The following is a 25067-nucleotide window of genomic DNA, read 5'->3' on the forward strand; positions in this document are numbered from 1 at the left end:
AAGGCAGAAAACACTCCTTCTTGTTTTCTCCAAAACTGTGTTCAAGGCATGAGTTCCGCAATATGTATTATGCTCCTTTTCTAAAGACAGTGGTAAGGAAAATTTCAGCTTGTTCTACTAAATTGTTATGAATGCCCTATTAGCAGTGTCTGAATAAAATTCTGTGTTGCAAGAGTTACACTGACTAATGTCCTTATAAACTGTATGTTTTTTCCTTTAGTAAAAATATTTTGATTATGAAAATTTGTTGACGTGTACCTAGGTAGAGAGATGTTATAATGGACCTCTCAACCATGTATTGTGAAGCAAAAAGGCCACTTAGCAACGCTAAGAGGCAGCTAGCATGTGGTGACATGTTCCAAGAGTCCCCAAATGAAGTGGTAAGTTCCAAAGCTAACCCTGCCCGGCCTTTCCCATTCTTGCTCATGTCTTCTGAGAGTAGATGGGCGGTTTTGAGAGGACTATCTTTGTAGACTCCAGAGACCAACAAAGCAGTAAGAGTGTTTAAAGGTTTGTCCTTAACTCAAGTTCTTGCTCGCAGATCTGTTCATTAGCACAGCAGAGTGAACGGAAACTCTCATGATTGAGACAGAAAAGGAATACACACGACCAGACGATTAAAAAGCTAATCAAGTACCTGCATGTTAAAGACTTCATCAGAGCTTTCTGATTGCCCTGTAATATTGCTTACTTCAGCAGAAGCTTGGGAGGACAGTGAGGAGGAAGAATATCGGTTGACAGCTGGGTAACTTAATGGGCTGTTTTGGGGGAAAAAAAATGGTCATTAACTCAGTCTCTGAATTGCACTTCATCACATGCTGGCATGGTATAAAACCAAAGGAAAAAAATATACATTCCATTTTGTTGTCTCCTGTTTGCCTCAATATAATCAAATGTTTGAGTTTATTTATTTCTCATGCTGTTGCTGTTTTACCAGTGGCAGATGTCTGCAGCTGCCTTGCGGGTTAATTATTTCATTAAGAAATAGCGTATTTGACAAATTGTGCCATAAAGAATGAGAGAATCATTCCAGATCATCTTGTGGGGATGCCAAATTATAAGATAATTCAGAATATGACTTACCTGCGTCTAGGAATTACCCTGGTACCATCTGGGCTCATCGAAGCAGGTGCTGAGTTTCTACACACACGAGGGCTTCCATTAGGAAAATGGACTGGACTGGCTTGTATACAAGCAGAGAACTCCTAGAGATGTAGTAAAGCACATATTTAAGAGTAATTACATGGGCAAAGAAACTCGTGAGGTATTTTAGTATACTGTGACAAGGCTAAAAGGTTATAAATGTTAAGTTTCATTATTATTAAGCTTTCTCGCCCTTACTTTTTGGGTTTTCATAAAAGCTGAACACGGCACACGGAAGATAATCCAGTTTTAATATTGGAGGACTCCCTGGTAAAATGATGCAGTTTGGTAGAAAAACCAAAAGATGTCACTATTGGATACTTCATCGTCCCTCTAATGAAAAGCAAATGGCAGTGGTCAGACTGCCCCCTATGGACACTCTGTGTACGTACCTGTATCCCTAAGCTTGACTTCATCACAAAGAACTGGTCCACCAGCTTTTTGTGTAAGGGTCTCATATCTTGAGGTACAAACTTCTCATGCACGGCCAAACCAAATTCCAAAATCTGTGCCTTGATAATAAGGAAGAAACTCACGTCAATAGGTAACTCTACCAAGTGCTTGCTAAGGGGTCAAGCACTGTACCATGCATTGTGCATGCGTTACTGTGAATCCTCTCAATCCCACGAGACGGGAACAATCCTTCACTTACGGGTGAGGATCAGAAAGCTCTTGCAGGTGCTAAAAGACAAATGAGGATTCAAACTTAGGTCTTTCTCATTCCAAAGACTTCATTTCCCTGGTACCCTAAGTTTCTTTCCCATGTATCTGAGATCTGTAACAACAAGCCTCTTAAGCAAGTATGTGTCCCTTTGGCCCCCTTCTGCACTGGTCAGGATTGGGAAGGAGCGGCTCCCTATTAGTGGGATCAGGTACTTCTCCCTGAGGGATCTCTTTCCTGACGGCACCGCCTTTTCCACATTACCCTTTTCTCTTCCATCAGGTTCTTCTGTTCCCATCCACCCCTCCCCCAGAATTCCCAAATTTGTAGAGGGGGACACAGAAGTAAAACAGGAACAGGAATTCTATAATAGTTGCTACGCTTTTTGTTTTTGTTAAAAGCTATTATTCTCATTCACTTATTATAATGCAATAATTGAAGCAGCTCCTACTTAAATAGTTTCTTGCTGTGTGGACCCACAAGAGATGGACATAAGCATTCCAGTTTCTTTTGTTCTTCAGCTATTAACAGTGCTTAATTCCTTTGATTTGAGTATCAGCTGTCTTTTACATTTTAAAAAATGCCCCATACTACAGTGGTCAAAAGAGCAAACTGCACTGACTGAGAGGAAAGCAAATCACACCATTACCACATGGTTTTTATCTTCATGGCTTGGGAAGATTTAAGACTGAAAGCTCAGGACTGAGCCTGGTGGGTTAGAGCTTCCAGAACTTTCCCTATGGGGACAGGACTATGGCAGCTCCTACCCACTGCCAGTGTATCATAAAGATAAAAATACCTTAAACACCAATGACACCTTTAAAAGGAATAGTAAGAGTGGAATGTATGTCTGACACATAAAGGAAGAGTCTGATGAGGGATGGAAGGACATGGAAGAGTTGACCTCAAGGGTCAACTGTATGTTGGGTAGGAATCCAGTCTCCATTTTAAACACATGCTGTTAGGCGACCTCTCTTTTGTCCAAATCAAGTTGAAGGTTGGGTTCTCCCAGAAGTAGACTCTGGCATGGAGATTAGGATGTTTACTGGGGAGTCACCTGGAATCCCTGTCTGTGTGAGGGAGGGGCAGAAGCAGGACTTGACGAGAAAGCAACCAAGGCACAGGGCAGTCACGTCAGCCTCTGCTGACACCAGGGGGGCTGTGGGCCTCAAACAGGCTGTCAGAGTTGTGCTCTGTTGGGCTCAAATGGCCAGGCTGTATATCTCCTCCGCAGTCATGGGATGTGGGCCATCCAGGAAGACGGTCATCTTGGGGCAGGCAGTGCTCTGTAGCTGAGGCAATAGCTGAAGGACCTGAGAGCCAAAGGTATCTGTTGATGGCCACCACTCCCATCAGCTGGGGCAACAAGTCCTTTCTGGAAGAGCCAGTGGGGCAGTGTGTCCCCGAGTCTACTACATAGTTTTTATCTGAACCTCACAGAGGTCCAGAGGAGCATGGTGCCCTCACTAACCTAAACCCCTTCTACTATAGTCTGGCAAAGGTGATATGACTTGCCCAAGGTCACATTGCAGTCACCTGTACTGATTGTCCTGTGACAGAGATCTAAAGTTTCCCCCAACAAGGCTCTTTCCACAAGGCCCTACAAACATAATCAGGCAGGATGTGGAGGAAACAAAGGTTCCTGGTAATCTTTTTCTTTTCTTTCCTTTTTTTTTTTTAATTTATGTTTATTCATTTTTGAGAGAGAGAGAGAGAGAGACAGAGAGAGAGAGAGACAGAGTGTGATTGGGGGAGGGACACAGAGAGAGGGAGACACAGAATCTGAAGCAGCCTCCAGACTCTGAGCTGTCAGTACAGGGCCTGATGCAGGGCTCGAACCCATGGACCATGAGATCATGACCTGAGCCGAAGTCGGACACTTAACCAACTGAGTCACCTAGGTGCTCCCTGATTTTATTTTTCTTGACAGCCTTCTTGGCCCTTTTAATTTTAATTCTGGGGAATGAATTCAGTCAGACTGAATACAGCAAGTAAAAGTCCTGCAGTGAGGCAAACCACTCACAAGAGATTGTGCTCAGGTTAAATACAGATTTTTGAGTATCAACAAAGGCTACACTTACTCCATGATCCTAAGAATTGGATAACCTAACCTGCTCACTTCTAGTATCGACATCATCCCCAGAACCACAGTAGGAACTTATTCTCTATTTCTTTGCAGGTCAACTTAAAGTAATTCCTTTCTCTTTTCCAGATGCTGCATACCTGGCCCTCTTCCAGCCACAGTTCCTGTCTGTGGTCACTTCTTTCTCCCTAGTATTAAGTTCTGTGGATTAAGCCTGCAGAGCATAAAATATGGACTAGAATCAGAAACAACCTCATCATTTTCTAATCCAAAAGGGAATGCCTTATTTGTTAATTAATTTGGTATTATCAAGTAGAAAGAGATGCTCTGGTCACGTTTTATCATATGTATTCCATTTTTTATGGAATAACCATTATGCCTCCTACCTCAGAGGTTTTCAAACCATTTTCAGACCAAGAGCCAGCAACAGGAATGCAGCAGGCAAGAGATGACTCTAGTTCTTTGTACTTGATGGCACTAAATAAAAATAAACTATGCTTCCTTGGAGTAGAAATGATAGGGTTGAATCTAGTTTTGTCCATACCATATGACCTACAGACTTAGTCTGCAAAACATGATACTGTTTTAAAGCAAAGTCTATTGATTGCTCCCTTACTATAACATTTAAGGCAGAATCTCATGCCTTCATTCACTCATTCATTTATCTATTCATTTGTTTTGAGCTGGCCCGGACTTATCTGAGTCCAAAATTTTGAGTGAAAAGTTGGCATCAAGCCTCCAGCAAGTCTTTAGGGAGAGAACATTCAAGCACTATTCTAAGAGACTACATGAGGTTGCTTGTTATAAGGGGCTGCCATAGTTTACTCACTGTTAAATTTACTTTTGCATCAAAGTGGGAAAGTTAAAGTGAAAATTAGCAATTTTGAACACATTACAGATGAATCTATAACCCTTGACTGACCGCTTCTGTTAGAACACCGATGGAGAGAACCACGTAGATGGGTCCCTGGGTAACCATGCACACATATCTCGGCAGGAGAGAGAGGTGACTGGCTTCTGTCCCCACCTACCTGCTCAAGCATCAGCTCTCTTAACCGTGCAATTTTCTCTCCATCTTCAGGGTGACTTAAGATATATTCTTTGACAAAAAATGCCTAGAAAGAGAAGGGATAGTTTACTTCAGGAGAGTTAAAAAGAAAGTGAAAGACATAGTTGCTTCTAAAGACCTGGCATCTTTTTTTTTTTTTTTTTAATTTATTTATTTTGTGGAGGGGAGGGGCAGAGAGAAAGGGAGAGAGAATCCCAAGAGAGAAATGGAGGGCTCAAATTCATGAACTTCAAGACCATGACCTGAGCCAAAATCAAGAGTCGGACGCTTAATTGACTGAGCCACCCAGGTGACCCATGGACCTGGCATCTTTAAAGAAACACCATTGTGAACCACATTTCTGGGGCAGAAGGAATGACTCCTACTGAAGGCAGCTGGTCAGAAAGAGAACAAAAGAAAAGGATTGTTCAAGGAAGAGCAGGGACTGTATAAATAAGAATCTTTGGTAAACTAAGCAAACAGCAAATCAAATCAATAAGCTTTGTATCCTAAAACGAAGTGCTTTAAGATTCAGTATGACCAAAATGACAGCCTCCTCACCTTGTAAGCTACTGTGACTTTCTGTTTAAAACCAAGAGGGGAGATGAAAAGTCCGTTTAAAGTACCTACTAAAGAAGATCAAACTTTTCTATGCCTGTGAACGTCTTTGCACAGGGAAATGGTTTTAGGTAGACATTTATTAAATAATGCTGATACCCTTACTACTTTATTCATCCAAGAACACACACACACACACACTTTTATCCTCAAAAATGTCATATATTGGAAAAATGGAGTAAGTGTGCATCACAAATGACTATATGTTTGCTCTATTTAACAAAGAGCTCTGTGTCAATTGTAGCCCTATGTTAGTTTGTGGATATGCACACATATTTTGAAAAAAAAAAAAACCTCTGAAGCCCTAAGAAATCACATTTAAAAACTTTCAAATGATACCTAATCCTCACCTCTTGATACCTGGAAACTCCACCATTAACCGCAGCATCTATAACTCCATTCAGGCACATGGTCAAGGGATTAATATTCTGCATCTGTCTTGTCTGACACTGACTAATCAGAGTCTTCAGCTGCTGATTCTTATTTTCCAACACTTCAATTGCATTTTCCAGAGGACTCATTTCCACCTGAGAAGCAAATGGGCATAAATATATATTGGATTTTGTGACATTCAAGAAGAAAGTAGATCATCCATGTTCTGAATGATTTGTGCTCCCCCTCGGCTCCCATCAATATCTCTACCAGGGGCCATACAGTAGAACAGACAGGATGTGGAAGACAAATTAGCTGTTCATTCGAAGGTCTGCAAAGTGAAGGTGATTATACTGATTGGTTGAAATGTGATTTGGATAATCAGCAATCATCAATCCCATATTAGCACTGCAACAATCAATGTAACCCGCAAAGAAAATCTAAGCATCTCATGCCTGTTAAAACTCACTTATCTTTTCTCCTGAAGGGCTAAATATTCAGGGGCCCTGCATATTATTATCACATTTCTAAATGCTTACTTAATGCAAAGCACCACAGGAGATACAAAGATGCATTTACAAATCCTCTGATGTCAAGATGCTTTCAACCCAGTTGGGAATATGGGACATATGCCCATATGGACCCCATATGCATATATAACAGCACCATAAGGTGGCACAGGATGGTACTCAGTTGGGAGTTATAGAAAATAAGTTAATCATATATGCTGCAGGATCTATTTTTTGAAGGAGAGCCAAAAAGAATTATAATGACTTAAAAATTCTAGCTTATATGGGGGACCGAACTGAAAATGATGAAAATGTTCTTCAAATATTTAACATTGGAGCCATTATTGTCATTGACATTGTCTTTGAAGAGAAGGTCTGCCAAGCTCTTAGCTATAAAGTAATTCAATCTTACAATAAACACATTTAAATATTGTGGTCTTTTTTTCAGTTAAGGAAACAAACTGGACTTTTAAAGTTCACTTACATCATCATAAAACAACACTGCAAAGTATGAAAATAATTTGACAATGTAAAAATTAATATTATACATTCATCAAGAGAGACTAGTAAGGAAAGATAACCCAGAAAGTAGAAGGTATTTATAACCTAGAAAACCATCAAAAAGCCTCTGTCCAGAATATATATAGAACTCTTTTTTTTTATAACAAAAGAATAAAGATTTTTATTAAGCATTGTAAGTTGCATTCAATAGCCTTCGATACACCATGCCACAACCCACCTACAATCAGTCAGACCCAACAGCAGTTTGTTCTTGCACAATCCATGAGTTAGGGCAGAATTCCCTTCAACTTACAGTAAGATCTTACTCAGGTCTTGAGGGCAGGAATTGGGGAATTATATCTCATTTCTGACCACTAATGTGTGATGAGGAGCATCAGGAGAATTATACAAAAATGAGTAAGAAGTGATTCTGATCTCAAAGTACATTTTTTGGAAGCATTAATAAAAACATCAAAATGATATAAGTATACCTGTTCAGAATATATACATAGAACTCTTATAAACCAATAAGGAAGAGGCAAACAACCCAGTAAAAATAGGCAAAAGACTTAAACAGGCAGTATATTTACAAAGGAAGAAGACCAAGTGGTCAATAAATATATGAAAAGGTGTTGAACCTCATTTGTGATCAAAAAAGTGAAAAACAGTACCACAATAATATAGTACTAACCATTCACCAAAATGGCAAAAATAAATATGACAATAGCAAATGAGGGTGAGAATGAGAGTACTAGAATCTCTCAATTTCTGCTGCTGGAAGTTCAAATTGTTTCAATCGCTTTGGAGAACAATTTGGCATTAAACACTAAAGTTAAAGATATCTTTATTATATTTTATGGTCTCGCAATTCTATGCAAAGTTAAAGATATCTTTATTATATTTTATGGTCTCGCAATTCTATGCAAGCGTATGTTTGAGAAAAAAAGTAAGAGATGTATGTACATGTGTGTGAAGAAATGTACAAAAATTGTCATAAATGTCTCCAAAATCCCTATGTCCATTGATAAGAGAATGCATAAACATATTGTGGTATGTTCTCACAATGGAAGAGTATGCAGCAGTGAAAACAAACTTCAGTCACATGTAATAACACTGTGACAAATAATACTGAGTGACAGAACCAAGTTACAAGAGAATATATACACTATGATACAGTTACATCAAGTTCAAAACCAGACTAAACTAAATTGACTTGTTTTAGAGAATCATAAACTTAGGTGACCAACCAAGGAAGGGAATGGATACCAGGTAAGTGAGGATAGTGGTGACCTGTAATGGAAAGTGAGTGACTTGTGACTGTGAAGGAATACATGGGAACCTTCTAGGGTGCTATTGGCAATGTTGTGTTTCTTTACAGAGTGCTGGTAAATAAGTATTTACTGTCTAGGACAATAAGCCTTTGTTTTATAATCATAAAACCTAAATCATAAAGGAAAAGTCTGAGAATTCTGATGGACTAAAAGGTAAAAAGTCAGACATCTTAGAAAATGGAACACTGGTTGCTAGGGGCTGGGGAGGGGAGAAAGGGGAAATAGTCAATGGATAGAGTTTTAGTTTTGCAAGATAAAACTGATCTGTTGCATAATAATGCACACGTAGTTAACACTATTGTACTGTATGCTTAAAAATGGTTAAGATGAAAAATATTGTGTTTTGGCCAATGGGGAAAAAAATTCATGCTCATCTTTAGAAGTTCAAATGCTATTAATATGAAAAAATTCAAAAACAAATTGCAACAAGCACAGGCAAAAGACAAACAGTAACTTGGGGAAATATTTCCATATATATTCCTGATAAATTATTGTTATTTCTCAAATACTGAAGAAAACCAAAGGCTATAATTCACAAAATAAATAGAAAGAGGAAATAAATATATGAAAAAATATCATCTTCACTTGCATTCAACAAATACCAAAAAAAAAAAAAAAAAAAAAAAAACCCAAACAAACCCTAGTATGATCATTTTTGGTTTATTATTAGTAAAGATTAAAATAACATAACCCCCAGTGTTGGAGAGGATGGTGGGAAAATGGGTATTCTCAAGAACAGTTATCCCCACCAGACAAGACAGAAGTTGATACATGCCATTGTTGGCCCATGAATCAAAGGTTAAATTGTGGACTCTTTGATAGACCAATTCATTTCTAGGGAAATTATTCTAAGGAGATGGTCAAAAGAAGTATGTGAAAAACAATGTGTAAAAAACATTCATTGAAAGATTATTTTCCTCTTGTCCCTGGATTGTGATCTTTAAATGCCATTTACCACCAAAAAGAAACAGGAGTCATTGGAGAAATGGAGAACCTAGTTATCCCAGTAAGCCAGGAAGGCGGCTGGGAGGAAGGCAGTAAAGCAGCTGGCCTGTGATTCATTCACTGTCTCTAATGGAGGAATATCCTTGGGGAACAGAAAGGAAGGCAGGTGATCTGGTCTTATCCCCTTGTCAACTGAACCTTCAAGTAAACAGTCCAAGACTAATTGCCAGAAGGAGGAGATGGTATCTGTGTCCCCAACTAAGAATTGCTTTCAGTAATAAAACTGATAAGCCACGATATAGGATTCCCTACATAATGTCCCAGGTAAATTTTATAACTGTCTGCAGTATAAAATGGAGTATTTCATAATGTGAATTTCATAATTTAAATGTACCCTGTGTATGAGGGATCCCGTGAATTTCACTTAGAGACTCCATCTGTTCCAAATTATTATTGATGTGAGAAAGAAGGACCTGGAGGCCAAGGCCTGAGGTCTCAGATGTCTCTCTGCTTCATATGAGCCTCTTGATTGCCTTAAAGTTATTAGTAAAGCTTGATGCTGATTCCCACATCTGATTTGACAATCCAGTCCTATGTGTTAGCTCAGTAACAACGAATACTTGGATACTGTAAAAAAGACTCAAAAGTCAATTTGAAGAGGTTCCCAATGGGCAAAATGGAACAACTTGAAAATCAGTAAGAGTAACAATTACAATGAGTTAAAAAAAAAAAAAAACAACAACCCAGTATGCTTAACTCCACGAGTTACGAATGATACATAAAACAAAGCCAACCAAACAAAAAACTTCTCTGGTCGCTTCTGTAGGGTGTCATCCTTCCTTTGCTAAACCTCAGGGTAATCATATAGTCGATGAGGGAATGTTTCTCATTACAGAAGTGTTCCAATGAATAAACAAAAAAGGAGTGATAAAGTATTTTACCATTTTGCGACACTCAGTAGGCTGGGGCCATGATCATCAGTGGCTTCCAATGTAACAACAAAAAAGAGACAACCAGAAGCATAACACCACCTAGGAAGTACTCTTGCAAAAAAAAATAATAAACAAAAACCAATAATAACAACAGCATCTTATCAAGTCTCTAGATCTAATTGCCAATTTACAAAAAGTATAGGGGCAAAGAAACATGTTAAATTACCCCACTGGTTCGCAGGCTGCAAATTGCAAGGGGAAAAAGAGCAATTCAGGGAGAACCTATAAATCAAAAGAGACCTTAGAAGACATTTCAGCCAAGTGCGATGTATGGCCCTGATGTGGATCTGACTTCAAACAACAAAAGACAACAAATAAACAAAAACTCATAAAAGAAACAGACTCTTGGTGAAGTGTAAACGCTGGTTATTTTACGTCAAGGAATTACTGTTCATTTTTTAAGACGGGATAACGTATGATATTGTGGTTATGTTTTTTCGTTATTGTGGTTATGTTTTTTTGTTAATATACATACTGAATTATTTATAGATGAGATGATATGAGGTCACATTTACTTCAAAATAATCCAGTGTAAAAGAGGATGGAGCTGATGAGACAAAATTGGCCTTTTTGACAGATGTTTAAGTAAAATGATGGGTACATCAGGTTTGTTATGTATTTATTTTTGTATGATACAACTTAAATTTAAAAGGGACACCGGATGCTGTACACAGAAGTGACTGCAAGGGGTTAGGGTAGAAGCATGTGACCACTTAAGACACTACTGCAGAAATCAGACACTAGATGGCGCTATGAGTAGGGGCTGGTGAAGAGTGGCTGGATTCCGCATATATTTTGAAAGGAGAGCCATGTGATTTTCTGATGGATATAATGTGAGATGTGAAAATATTCTCATTATCTTTAGTTGGAGTTTAAAAAGTCATCACAAATTTCTTTTGTGGTTTTTTTTTTTATCTTGTTTAAAAATTTTTAAATGAGCTTACTTATTAATGGGGGAAAGTACCTATTTTTTTATTTGTTCTCAAAACAATAAAAACAATTACTGAGAAAACAGTACTTCAAAGGCTTTGCTATCTTTGCAAGAATGGGATAATAAACTCTGGGGCTATGGGTTAGAGAATAAAGGCCCACAATCCCATCAGAAACCTTTGGTACCAGATGGTTCACAATTCAGAAAATTTCAGATTTTAGAAACATAATATAAGGCACAGATAGTTTATTATGTAACTATTTAAAATGTAAGATTATTTTTAACCAATGCTTTAATATTTCTGAAGTAAAACATATGAATATTCATACTATGTGAAATAAAGATCGTAAATGGTCCTAACAGCAGATCAGGTTAGGTTTATTACCAATTGAGTTTTGGAGCTGAACTTATGACAACACCTTTGGTTTTTCAGAATCTTTCAGATTTTGACAACGTACATAAGGCATTTCAGTTCAGGTTGGCATATATGTACTTAGTACCTACTGCCTCTGATCTCAAGGGCCTCATACACCATGAATTAAAGTAAAGTAGTAAACCAGCAACTTTAATAGAGGGTGAGGACATCCCAGGCAGTGGGAACAAGAGAAAGACATAAGGTTGTCATGAGTGGGCTGTGTTCAGAGAACAAAGTAGCCCAATTAAATTTGTTCTGTTTGACAGAATGTAAGATTATATATTCTAATAAAGTAAGCAGCTGATGTTTGAAAGGTTGTGCTTAGTAATGCTTCTTTAATCATTATCAGCATGGTACTTTCTATGAGTAGTGTGTGTGTGTGTGTGTGTGTGTGTGTGTGTGTGTGTGTGTGTGTGTGAGGGGGTAGTACTTCAAAGGTTAGGGCCACTGGTGAGACCTCAGAGAATTTAACCCTCTGGGTAGTAAGTAGCTGAAATGGCTCTCTGAATCATTAATGCAGGGTAGATGACTAAGAACAGCGATGTGGGTTGGGCCCATGCCATTCAGCGGGAAGCACAAGGCTAAGACTTTCTGACACTGTTGGGCAACCTCTCCTCTTCTATGGAAGGCACCAAGGTACATCAGTGGTAACCCTGGACTCAGAACCTACAAGAATACAATAGCACTAAGGCAGTCTGATAAACTGAGTTCCATTTGTCTAGGAAGCCATATGAAATTTTTAGCACTGTAAAAGGAAAATGCCACTAGATCCTTAGCTTCAATGAGCATGATAAGCTGAGTGGTTTCAATGCTTAGTGAGATTTCAGGCAGGACGAGGCATTCTTGGAAGACCATTTGGGCAAAAGCTGCTTTTATTTACGCACTGACGGAATGAGCCTGTTACCTAAGAAAGGGGTTAAATGATGTCTTCACAACTGCCACGTCTTCTATCAGCTAGAGGACTCCGGCCATCAGAGGGCTGGCCTCAGCCAGGACGGACGTCCCAAAGGAGGGAGAAGGGACGCTGCTTGGGTGCAGGGCTGCCATCAAGGTGCAGCCAGCCTGAAGAACAGCACAGGCAGCAAGGCGAGGTTTCACCCTGGACGTAGCTGCTGTCAGCACCCAGAACTGGGGGCTCGAGCGGGGGCATGGTTTACAACCTGAAGGGGACACGGGTGCTGCAGTTTCCAGGTTCTATAATGACACCCAAGGGTCTCTAGCTGGTGTTCATCCAGGACTGCTCAGTGAGACCAACTCAGCAGCCTCTGTTCTACTGCCAAAGGTAACAGCACGGACCTCCAGTGCGTCAGATACAGTGCTGGGGCTCTGTACTAGCCTCAGGCTGCCGGTAAGGAAACTGAGCTAAAAGAGTTGGATGTAACTGGCTTTTGAGGCAGGAATATCTGGGTTTGAGTCTATCCTTTTTCAACATCTTAACATGAGACCTCCGGCAAAGGCTTTTAACTTCTTGTTAAGACCTGTAAAAATAGGGATAGAAATACATACCTCATAGTTTTGGTCTGGTGATTAAATAAGATAAGGTAGAGAACCCCTCCCCACTAGCCTGCAGTAGTTCAAATACCAGCTCCCCTAACTCGAGGGCCTGAGTTGTTTACATGCTGCAGTCGTAGTTATTTTTTGGAGAATCCCTCTGACCGGCCAGACTAGGAGAACAGTAATGTTCCCCTAAAGCCTCAGTCACAGCGGTCAATACCATAAACATTCACTAACTTATATGTGCTTCCATGGACTTGGAGTCAACAGCAGAAGCAACTGACATATGGCGGGACTCCCAGTGAGCAACTGTGATGGGAAAGTACTTGAGAATAAGCTCTGATCCTTACCACTTCACGCTTTTCCACTTCAAACCAGCGGGAAATTCCAGGTAAGCTCTGCACCAAGTATAATGATGTTCTCTCCACCCAGAGACTCTACGGAATACAAAACAAATTAAATCCCCAAGTGTCCCTTCTTTCTAGTTACTGAGCTATCACTAATGTTTGCCATCAATTTGGTCAGGTTTGCTGATTTCTGGAAGCTTTTCCTTAGTATTCATTCTAGCACGTGGGCAATCCCTTCACACTCAAGAAGTTACCACGTAAGGTATAGCTGAAGCTAGGTTAATAATGCCATTCTATGTTGTCTGACACTTTTTCCTGTGTGCAATAAATGATCTACTTCAGACAACAAGCTTCAAATAGAGTAACGGGCCATCCCATTATTTCCTTTGCAATTTCTTTCAAATTCCAATTTAAACTCTCTTCACTCCTTCAGGTCTTGGGGCTTGTCATTTCTATCTGGAAGGGGTAATAGTATCAGCTAGTCAACACAGGATCAGAATAACAACATCCCAAAGGAGGAAAGGCCCAGGAGGAATCATGGAGCTCCATCTTTCTATTTTAAAGATGAAGACGCTAAGCATCAAGGAGGCAACATGACCTGCTCAGAGGTATATTCTAGTCACCTGTAGAGCCAGCACAGACCCCACCTGCTAGAACTTCTGACTTCCTCACCGTGCACACTTCCTCATGCACGTTTGAACTGCCACCACCCAAGAGGATCTGTATTTAAAGAGCGGAGGCTTCCCCTGGTCAGGAAGAGCATCCCCATGACACATGAAGGCATGGCCGCCTTGATAAGAGCAGCTGTTGATGACAGATTTCACCTTCGTCAACCATGTTTCTGTACCCATGCCTCATTTTTCTTATTTAAACAAAGTATATTCTCAAGAGAATGATATACTTTACAAAATCCCTGAAAGAATGCCACGTATTCAACAACAACAAAAAACAGGAGGATTTCTTCGTGTCAGCCAAGATCTACTGGGCAGAGTCCCCTGTGACAGTGGCTGGAAGCCTTCTGGTGGTGACAAGGAGGTAAGCAGATATGGAAGGGCTCAGGGCAAAGAGAAAGGCATGCTGGAAGTGCTGGGGGAAGCAGAAGGAAGGAGGCAGGCACCTCATTCTGTGGGAGGAGGACAGCACTTTTCAGAGGAGGTGACACGTGAGTGGAATGCTGAAGAGTGAGTAGGAGTTTGCCAGGCGGAGGAAGGGGGGGGGAGCGCTGCAGGCAGCAGGAAGCAGCCTGCGCTGAGGCCCCGATTGCTTGCGAAAAGGGCATGGCAGGAGATGAAGAAGAGAAGTTCAATGTTGCGGGAGCTGAGAGGAGGGTGAGTGGGTGGGCTGTGGCGCAGATGAGGCTTCCGGAGGGGCAGTTTGGAGCCAGATGCCAAGGGCTGTCGGCACAGGAAGCAGGAGCCAGATTTATCATCATTTTCTAGGAGGACTGCTATACCATGGATAAATACTTAAAGTGATAGCCATGAGGAAAGGTGGTACAGCAGAAAAAGCAAAGGAGAAGATACCAGAAGGTGTAGGGTGTATGGGTAATGAGAATGTGACCCTGAGCAAGTCAGCTGCCTGACTCCAGTGGATCCCTGACTTGTTCAGTGTAAACAACTGGTGAAAACCATAGCATAAACCAACGATCACTAGTTGGTTTGGCGAGACGCTAACAAAAATCGAAGTATCCAAAAGGACTAGAAAATGCTCATGGATCTTTTCAGGAACCTCCCAGTTCTGTCTTCCCATAGTTTCTTTGCCTTGATATTTAAGCCATCAAACCTCTTTGCACAGAGGACGGCTGTGTTGAGGGCCATAATAACACTGCAGAATGGCCATGCCTAACTCCTGGAGCTATTGCTGGGCACACTGGGAACTGGCACTTAGGCAGAGGCCACAAGGGGAATTAACATCAGACAGTCATTGCTAACAGTATCAGGAGAATGTTTCCCAGCTTAAAGAGACACTCTGTGATGAAAGAAGCCAAGCCAAATAACCCACAATAATAAGTTTGTTTTGCATTCTTTGTATGGGGGAAAATAGTGACTAACAGAGATCTATCTGGTCTTGCCTTGTCAGTGTCAAGGAAAGAGGAGACTATAATGTGTCTGTGGGACCATCATGCCCCTTTCCCCCTGTGGAGCTGAGAGACGGCCAGAGGGAGCTCTGGACGGTAAGGCATATTCCAACTACTCACAACGGACTGGCACATGCAAGGAGTCTATGGTTTGCTTTTATCCTGTGTCTTCTCACAAGTCCTAATGACACATCATTCTAACAAGAAAAAGCAGAAGATCACACAGAAATTTTCTGCTGCTTCCAGTCTCCGAATCTTCTTTTCCCCTATTGATTAAGCATTCTTCACTCACTGTGGTCTGTGGTATCTCAGAACAAATATTCTGAGGTCCCCACAGTTGGTTCCGTATGAATGAATGAGAGGGCTGAGCTCAATCATGACATCTCCGAGGCTGGTCTGAGGACTACCGGCACGGTCACAAAAAAAGCTGCTTCTAGGGCTTCCTCTCAGACCTACTGAGTCAGGATTCCTGACTCCGATTTCTGACTCAATCTGATACACAGAAGAATTTGAGATCAACAAGACTAAATGATTTCTCCTCCCTTCTGGTTCTATCACCTGACTCTATTCTGAGTAAATATTTATCGAGCGGCTTGTCCCAAGATTCTCACAGGAAACCACGTGTAATAGAACTGCACGATACCTTGAATTCATTCTCTTTATCTTTGGTGCCCTTGTGAAATGGTCTGTCATAGCGGAATTTCCAGATATGATTCACTTTATAGAAACTTTTGATGTTGTCCGGAACACCCTCTCTCTGCAGGACCTCCTGGCTCTCCGGAATGGGAGTAACAGCATATATCTGTAAATCTAGGATGAAAAAGTCAAGGAGGAAACCCAACTTGGCAAACTCGGTGGAAATCTGGCTCGAGCTGAGCCGTGGCAGAGAGAAGAGGATGGGTAACAATCTGGTGTTTCCATTGGTTCGAAGTCATTTTAAAAATTGCTAGGAAGGTGCCAAGAACTCAGTTGACAACAAATCATTTCTCAAACTACAGGCCTTGAACTAGTTTCAGGTAGGTGATTCTGACAAAGTATCTGTTTAAAATGTCTATAACTTGTGAATTTATTTATCACTGATTTGTTTTCTTTCTTTCTTTCTTTCTTTCTTTCTTTCTTTCTTTCTTTCTTTCTTTCTTTTTTTTGGTGGGGGTGAGTGGCTATGGCTTGGATCTTAGGTACTTAGACTTACATTAACTGTAATCCTTGCTTAAGAGACACTCTTATCCTTGGTCTATGCATGTCCCCTCTTAATTTGTTTGTATAATAATGTATAAATACCCATGCAACCATGACCAAAGACAGGAACCCGTTGTGACAGTGATTTGTATTTACCTGTGTGATGCTCCGTGTCTCCAGCCTTCCCACACTTAAGCTATCACTCTCCCAAATCTTCTACTGATAAGCAGAGTGTTGCTGGTGTAGTTGATATTTAAAAAATTACATTAGAGGGGTATCATATTTACTTGTATGTTTTACACCTTCTTTTTTCATCCTAAGAAGGACAGCAAAATCTTTTCCCTTATGGAATTTCTTGCTTCTATTGCATTTTATTTTCTACTTTGAAATGGTATCCATAATTATCAGTGGGAGTTTCTTGTCTTCTTTATGAACATAAGTTTCAGGAAGACAGAAGCCATCACACAGGAGTGCTGGGGTGAATTCCCTTTGTCTCTAATGCCTGTGTAATTTCATTTGGATTGTTTGTATTTAGACAATGGGAGTTTCAATTACACAGCCATCACTAAAGGCTGTCCAGGATGCCACGGCTAAGAGTTCCCCCAAAGACACTAAGGTACCTTGTTTCCTTCCTTCCAGAATAAAAGTATCACAGAAAAAGGGGGTGAATGATATGTGCCAGTAAATATAACACTATCATTTCCTCGAACTGAAGCAGTTTCCACAGGATATGTTGGAGGAAAATTATTCTAAGGGAGATCACTAAAAGGAGCTTTAAAAGCAGGTCTGAGACACAGAAAAGTTTTAATTGAAAGGAAAAAATTCTTTACCAGAATCCTTAAGGGATTTCCTTTCAACTGACATTGTGATAATAACCAGAACATTCTGTTCAGAAGGAGCTAAGCTGACATCAAGATGATGAGAAGGAGAGACAGTGAGAACATGGCTATGGCAGAGGGGGCCAGAGGCTGAACAGCCTTGCACGAAAATGCGCTGCGGCTAATGGCCAGCGGCTCTAACTGCACTCACTGCAGCCCCTCCTAGGTGTGGATACACTGAGCTTCTGCCTGGAAGATGGTCTCATCAGGCTGGTTGGCGTGCTGCATGGCGATGGCGTGGGGGAACTCATTCAGCATTCTCTGTTGGAAGGCCTCCAGCCTTTCGTAGTCATGCCCTCGACACACAAACTCCTTATTCTGCAGGAGAAATAAAAAAAAAAAAAGAAATTAGAGCCATATAATCGAGTGCATTAATTACAGAGAGAAGCCAAAAAATAGGGCACTGGCAGTAAGGGAGCATATGCCTCACATCAATAGACTGTCACAACAACAACAACAACAAATCCAAAACACTGACACAGTCTGAAAAATTTGCCCAGATATGAAAAATGCAGGGCAAGGATCATGAGCTTCACTTTCTACTGCTTTTGATAAGACTCAGTAGTATGTGCCAAGCTTGTGTGCATGAGGTGCAAAGAGGCATCTGATTCTCAGAGCACCGAAGTATAAAACAAAGCAATCATGTTCTCTCTGAATGCTAATGAGCACATGTGTTAAAGATTTTTTTTTTTTTTTTTTTTTGATAAGCTGGATATCAGAGTTTGGTGGGTGAATTCTCAATTTGGAGGAAAAGAAAGTAAATGCAATCTCCAAAAATGCGTGTTAATGCATTTTTTTTATAAAGGCCACAGAGATCAACACCAGATCCTCGACACTGGATTCCTGCATGGAAAAAAGGAAGACTATCACCGTCTGTATTCCTGCTCTCAGCAGGGCCGGAATGGGAAACTTCCCCGCCGTAACAAACTGGGCTTGGCTTCCTGTAGCCGAGAGTCTTATTAACTGGCCCAAGATAAGACTTAGGATTTTTAGGGCCTTGCTAAATGTTGGACGTTATTTTGTTTTGTTTTGTTTTTTGTTTGTTTTCTTTTACAAGATATAGAAGCACTCTGTGGGCTGGGACTGCCTCTCATTCAGGCAAAAAATGGTGAAGGTTATCCTTGAGGTAGTCTAAAGAGCTGGAAAGATGGGCAGGTTTCTGGAAAGCACCTTTGAAGTCAGGTTAGATATGAGGGAACTCTTCCTGACAGGTGAATAATAATGAAGTTACAACTGTTGAAAACAGTCACTGACTAGGTACTCTGCATATATCTTATTTAACCCCAACAAACGTGAGGGGGTCATTCCCACATCCTGCTCCATTTTATAATTGGGAACCACGGATCAAGATCTTTATGTACTTAGGCCATGTGTATTAGATTCAAACTCAGGTGTGAGACCAAGGCCTGAGCTCTGTCTCCACTGAACATGGCTAACACATCCAGAAAAAACTCCTAGCAGCTATGGGGACCACGAAAGCTTGTAGGTGACATGCCCTGAAGATCTTTAAGAGAAAGAGGGCGTGGTTCATGGTCTTGGGGAGCTAAGGCCCAAGGTTCTCAGAGGTTCTTATAATTACACAAAATGCCCTAAGGAAGAACTCTGAGTCACCTGGAGGAAGTCAGAAACCAGGGGGCAGGGGGCAGGGGGCTCAGGGTTGCAGCTGAGAAAAGGCAGGTGGAGGCAAGCAGAAAAAAGAGCAGGGAATGGGCTCTGAAAACCTGCCACAATTCTTCACAAACCTCCAAATAAATCACAATCCTTTGGTAATACAGGCTAAGACAGACTACCTAGAAATCAGGACCCCCCCCCCCCCCCCCCGCCGAACTAACAATCCCATATTTAAAACTTTCTAGATAAAACAAAGTATACTTTCTGATACTATTTTTTTTAAATTCTATTCAAAAGATAATAGATTTGCTTGATAAAATAAGACTATATATATGATATATATTCCTGCATATTACAGAAGTCCCAAAGTAAGTATCTGACTGTTCTAATAACTGCAACATTTTTTTTTTTTAACGTTTATTTATTTTTCAGACAGAGAGAGACACAGCATGAACGGGGGAGGGGCAGAGAGAGAGGGAAACAGAATCGGAAGCAGGCTCCAGGCTCTGAGCCATCAGCCCAGAGCCCGACGCGGGGCTCGAACCCGCGGACCGCGAGATCATGACCTGAGCCGAAGTCGGACGCTTAACCGACTGAGCCACCCAGGCGCCCCATAACTGCAACATTTTTAAAGCAATGCTTAAATCTTCGAGCAGGTTGTAAAATCAGGGGTTATTCTAAGCATATAATCATTTAATGGTGTTAAAAAGTCATTCTGAAATAAAAATAAACTTGGCATCTGATATTGGAGTTGTCAGGAAATAAAAAAGAATTAAACATCTCTTCGATCAATACTTTTTTCATCACAGCTTTGAGATATAGTTCACATACCATAAAATACACCCTTTTGAAGGTTTTTAGTATATGCACAGAGCAACTATCACCACTGTTGAATTTGAGAACATTTTCATTACCTTGTAGAGAAACTCTTATCCATTAGCAGTCATTCCTTGTTTCCTCTGCCCCTGCACCCCTATCCCCCACCCCAGCCCCTGGCAACCACTAATCTACTTTCTGTTTCTGTGGATTTGCCTATTCTGGACATTTCATATAAATGGAATCATACAACATGTAGTGTTTTGTGACTGGCTTCTTCTACTTAATATATGCTACAAAGTGGCTGAACCACTTTGTACCATGTAACAGTACTTTATTCCCTTCTTACTGCTCAATATTCCATTGTATGAATATACCGTATGTTTTTCTATCTATAGGCTAATGGACGTTTGGGATGCTTCCACTTTTATGCAATAATGAATAATGCTGCTATGAACATTTGTGTATAGGTCTTTGTGTAGACATATATTTTCTCTTGAGTATATACCCAGGAGTCGAATTGCTAGGTTACCTTTGTTAATACTTAAAAAAAATTTTTTTTCATTGTCTTTTTCTTTTGAAAAGGAATTACACACCAATGGTTAAAAAAAAAAAGAAAAAAAATCCCAAACAGTACAGGACATACAATGAAAAGCAAATGTCTCTCTCATCCTTGATCTCAGTTATTCTTTCCAAATCACTATGCAGAGATATTCTGTGCGTAAAGAAATTGTCAATAAAGAACCCATTTTCCAAGAGGGTAAAAACTACTTAAATCGTACACTTATATAAATGAATTAATTTATTTCAACTTGAAAAATTATCTTGAAAATGATCACAAAGAGGAAATTTTTATTTATGTAAAAAATTTTTTTAATGTTTATTTATTTTTGAGAGGGAGAGAGAGAGAGAGACAGACAGACAGACAGACAGACCATGAGTGAGAGAGGGGTAGAGAGACAGGGAGACACAGAATCCAAAGTAGGCTCCAGGCTCCGTGCTGTCAGCACAGAGCCCGACGCAGGGCTCAAACTCATGAACCATGAGATCATGACATGAGCCAAAGTTGGATGCTTAACTAACTGAGCCACCCAGGCACCTCCATGAAGAGGAAATTTTTAATGTTGAAATTTGCATATTTTTAAATTGAAGGACAGACTGGAATCTGATTTCCTAAAAAGAGGTCCAGCCCCATGATTCTGAAGGGTGTGGTGCCTTTTAGAAACCAATAGAGGGTAACCCTTCTCTTTCATTTTGAAGAAAATATCATCTATACCTAGAAAACCTGTTTTTTTGTTTTGTTTTTAAAAAAAATTTTTTTTAAAAGTCCTTATTTATTTTTGAGAGAGAGACACAAGAGTACAAGTGGGCAAGTGGTAGAGAGAGGGGGAGACACAGAATCCAAAGCAGGCTCCTGGCTCCGAGCTGTCAGCACAGAGCCCGATGTGGGGCTTGAACTCATGACCTGTGAGATCATGACCTGCGCTGAAGTTGGACACTCAAGTGACTGAGCCACCCAGGTGCTCCAGGAAAAGCTGTTTTGAAAAGACTAATAACATAGGTTGACTTATTCTAATTAACTTCCTAACAATATTTATTCTATTAGCCAATTCAGTATTCTAATTTGCTAAAGTCCTTTTAAAATTGTGGCTCCTAAACTACTTCTATTTTTTTTTTTAAACTTTACACTTTTATTTATCACAGTTTTATTTACTAGATACACATTGAGTGTACTTGCTACCTTCACTCAGAATTTGATCAGGGCCACAATATGACTTTTGTGGGCCTCTTTCTCTATAAAACAGTATCAAAAATCATACTGAGAGACTGATTTGGTATGAGGACAAATATATACCTAATAGTCTAATGTATAATATACAATTTAATATATAACATTTTCTTCCACGAAAACAGTTCATTTTTCCCTTCTGATCTTTAAAAGAAATGAAAACACTTTTGAAGGCCATCTAAAATATTATGATCTGTAAACTCTGTACCCACTGTATGTAATGGATTGATTAGCCCTGAGTAGGATGTGGAAGAAAATGTAATCTTTTACTTCACTTGATTTTGAGCTGAGAGAAGAAGGGGGTCTGTGGCACCAGAGTCATGTCTGGACCCTCCTGTGGGGTCTCCAGCCCCTGCACTGCTCACAATTCTAGAATGTCCACACTTCCGCTCACTACCTGGATGCGGGCTACCTGCACTTGGCAGCGGGGTGCTGATCACAGTCCTGTGCTTAGTATGTCCACCTTTAAAGCAGTCTTTCAAAGTCAGGAAGTATTCTAAACCTGTCTCTGTTTTTGACCCAGAATCAAGCTTTCCTCTGCCCGTAGGTCCATCTGCAGAGTCAGCCTTTGGACCACGTACACTATCACGTTGGTTTCTTTTGAACCCGACAAGGAGATTTTACTTGCATCTGCGTGGCACCAAAATAATAGGTCATTTCAATCAACCTGTCATTTCCGTGTTTGTTCCATGTAATACTAAAATGAATTTTTGCCTATGGTGCTTGGATATTTTGGAATCTATACCTATATCTCTATTTGGTGTCTATGTATATATATAAACTTTATATGTAAGTAAATGAATAAATACATATAAAACTTTGATTATAAAAGGCAGATAAGTTAACGATTATTAAGCAAACAATGAAATCCAATCTTTCTCCTCTCCATTATCCTTCAAGTACCCCTATCCTATGTTCATTTATAGGTGCTGGTAGTTAAAGCAAGATTCAGGGCAACACAAATACCAAAGTATTTGTATGCGAGGATTTAAAGTTTGTAATGAATTCACTCAATCCACAAATTATTCCAGATACTTCTCAGTTGCCTGGGGAGGAAGCTTTCCTCTCCCGACCAACGTTTTTATGTAAGTGAGTATATGTGACACACTCAAGTATTAAATAAATCTTCAAGCACATAAGATACAACTTGGCACAATGTGAACCATGGTAAGAATAGAGTCAAATATTTTATGATCCACTAGGTACCTTGGAATGTCTGGAAGATTTTCCTTGGTGGAAAGAGTTTATCCTAGCAATAAATGGGATCTTTTGGTTGAGTGACATTTACCCTTTTCACAAAAGTGGTAACTGGGCTCTTCCCATGATTCTGGAGGGAGTTTCTAGAGGACATAAGACTGCAGGGTTTATGGTCATCTGAAGTGCCTCACCATTTTTCTCTAGTGCAAACTACATGGAAATCACAGACTAAACAGAGCAGTAAATGTCAATCACACAGGGGAACAACTATAATTAGCAAAGACTACTCATAAAATATAGTCACCTTAGAAATTTAGGATGAAAAATCAAAGAAATGTTTGATAATTTGGTGAATTATTCAAAACAAGGCAGTCTAGATTTAGTACACTGTCTACAAACTAAAAAGTTAAGGGGCGCCTGGGTGGCGCAGTCGGTTAAGCGTCCGACTTCAGCCAGGTCACGATCTCGCGGTCCGTGAGTTCGAGCCCCGCGTCAGGCTCTGGGCTGATGGCTCGGAGCCTGGAGCCTGTTTCCGATTCTGTGTCTCCCTCTCTCTCTGCCCCTCCCCCGTTCATGCTCTGTCTCTCTCTGTCCCAAAAATAAATAAAAAATGTTGGGAAAAAAAAAAAGTTAAACAAAAATCTCTTATATTATGGTCCTAAAAGGACAAAATGTCATTAACATCTTGATGTTCTTGACTGGGGTATCTATATTGGAAGTATAAAAGCAAATTAAATAGTGTATTAACTTACTCTTAAGAAAAATGGAAATTTTTTCCCATAAAATCCAACTCTGAAGAACTCTGGTTCAAGACGTTGCTGGTCCATGATTTTGTCATACAAAGAGGCTTCCATCATCTAGCAAAGCAAAGGAGAGGTTCTAATAATTTTATCTCATCTTTCAGCTCTACTTGTTTATAAAAGAGGGTGTTTCTTCTATATAAAGGAGAACTTCACTATAGTTTGCAGAAAAGAAGATTTAACTCCCTTTTTATGCTTTAAGGCAGGGATCAGCAAACTTATGCTGTAAATGGACAGAGAATAAATATTCTAGGTTTTGCAGGCCATATGGTCTATCACAACTCCTCAGTTGTGCAAGGCCTATAGGCTATGGCTTTCTGACCCTGCTTTTAAGAATCAAATATTATTACATGTTCTCACCAGAGAAAATAATTTCTAAGCACAAGGTCCATCAAGAAAATATTATCTTCACAATTAAATAACAAGTGACATGAATTAAAAAAAAAAATGAACTACTAGAGGCCAAATCTTCCTGGAGAACTCTCACGCTGGATGTACCCACCTGTGGATCTGGTTCTCCTTGGTCACAGTAATTCAGGACATTTGGAAGGTTCAACCTTGCACAGGTTGGACAGGGATAAACCAAACCAAAGGAGACCCATAGTGCAAAGTGCTGTCTGGGGTGAAAGCTCTTAAGTGTGTCTCTGACAATGTTGGAACTATGAAGCACATAAAGCTTATAGTTTTCCTTCCATGATATTATCATCCCCAGGGTTTATAGAGAAAGACTAATATTGCACTTGAAAACTTCCCCCCTCCCTCTGCCCCCCAGTAACAGCACCCCAAAGAGCAGTTGGCATGAAGTGTAATGCTTTGGGTTTATAAAAATCTTAGTGACTATGATACCCAAGGGCTCTCCTGGGTAAACATTGTAACCTCGCTTCTGTTACAGGGACAGTATGCCAAGAGAAGCACAGCGATGTTTTTATATAAAACTGCAGTGCCTGCCAGAGCCAGCCAGCATGATGGACTGAAGTTAAAACAAGGTTTTTTCTCTTTGGTCTTCATGTTAGGAGAAATAGTGATGAACTACTGACATGAAATACTACACCAGTAGTACAGGGCCGGTTTCTGCAGGTTGAGTGAGTTACTTGTGGGGTATGGGATTTTGCAGACTGTTAAAGGTTTACAATATCATCTCTTCAACTGCTACCTCAGAATTAAAAGGGAACATCATAATCTGCTTCCTATTTTAGAAACCTTGAAGAGCTGAGGTGTTACAAGATGACACAAAACACTCATGACTCTGAAGAATAAGGATTTAACAGTGCAAGAGGGACCTGTGTGAATCAGAAAAGAACAGAAGGGACAAAACGTTTCGTTCAGGGAC

General features: G+C 40.2%; 1 protein-coding gene across 1 annotated transcript in view; it reads right to left on the reverse strand.

The window, feature by feature from the left end:
• The window catches only part of DOCK4 (dedicator of cytokinesis 4), a 430451-nt gene that overhangs the window by 12309 nt on the left and 393075 nt on the right, over positions 1-25067 (reverse strand). The window contains exons 38-46 of the mRNA XM_042922426.1: positions 23690-23794; positions 17701-17842; positions 16111-16277; positions 13394-13480; positions 5904-6080; positions 4919-5002; positions 1536-1655; positions 1084-1205; positions 638-758 (exon numbers count right to left, since the gene is read on the reverse strand). Coding sequence (XP_042778360.1) covers positions 638-758; positions 1084-1205; positions 1536-1655; positions 4919-5002; positions 5904-6080; positions 13394-13480; positions 16111-16277; positions 17701-17842; positions 23690-23794 — 1125 coding nt within the window. The remainder of the gene's footprint in view (positions 1-637; positions 759-1083; positions 1206-1535; positions 1656-4918; positions 5003-5903; positions 6081-13393; positions 13481-16110; positions 16278-17700; positions 17843-23689; positions 23795-25067) is intronic.

The sequence above is a fragment of the Panthera leo genome, chromosome A2 (assembly GCF_018350215.1).
Source record: "Panthera leo isolate Ple1 chromosome A2, P.leo_Ple1_pat1.1, whole genome shotgun sequence".
In the NCBI taxonomy this organism is placed as follows: Eukaryota; Metazoa; Chordata; class Mammalia; order Carnivora; family Felidae; genus Panthera; species Panthera leo.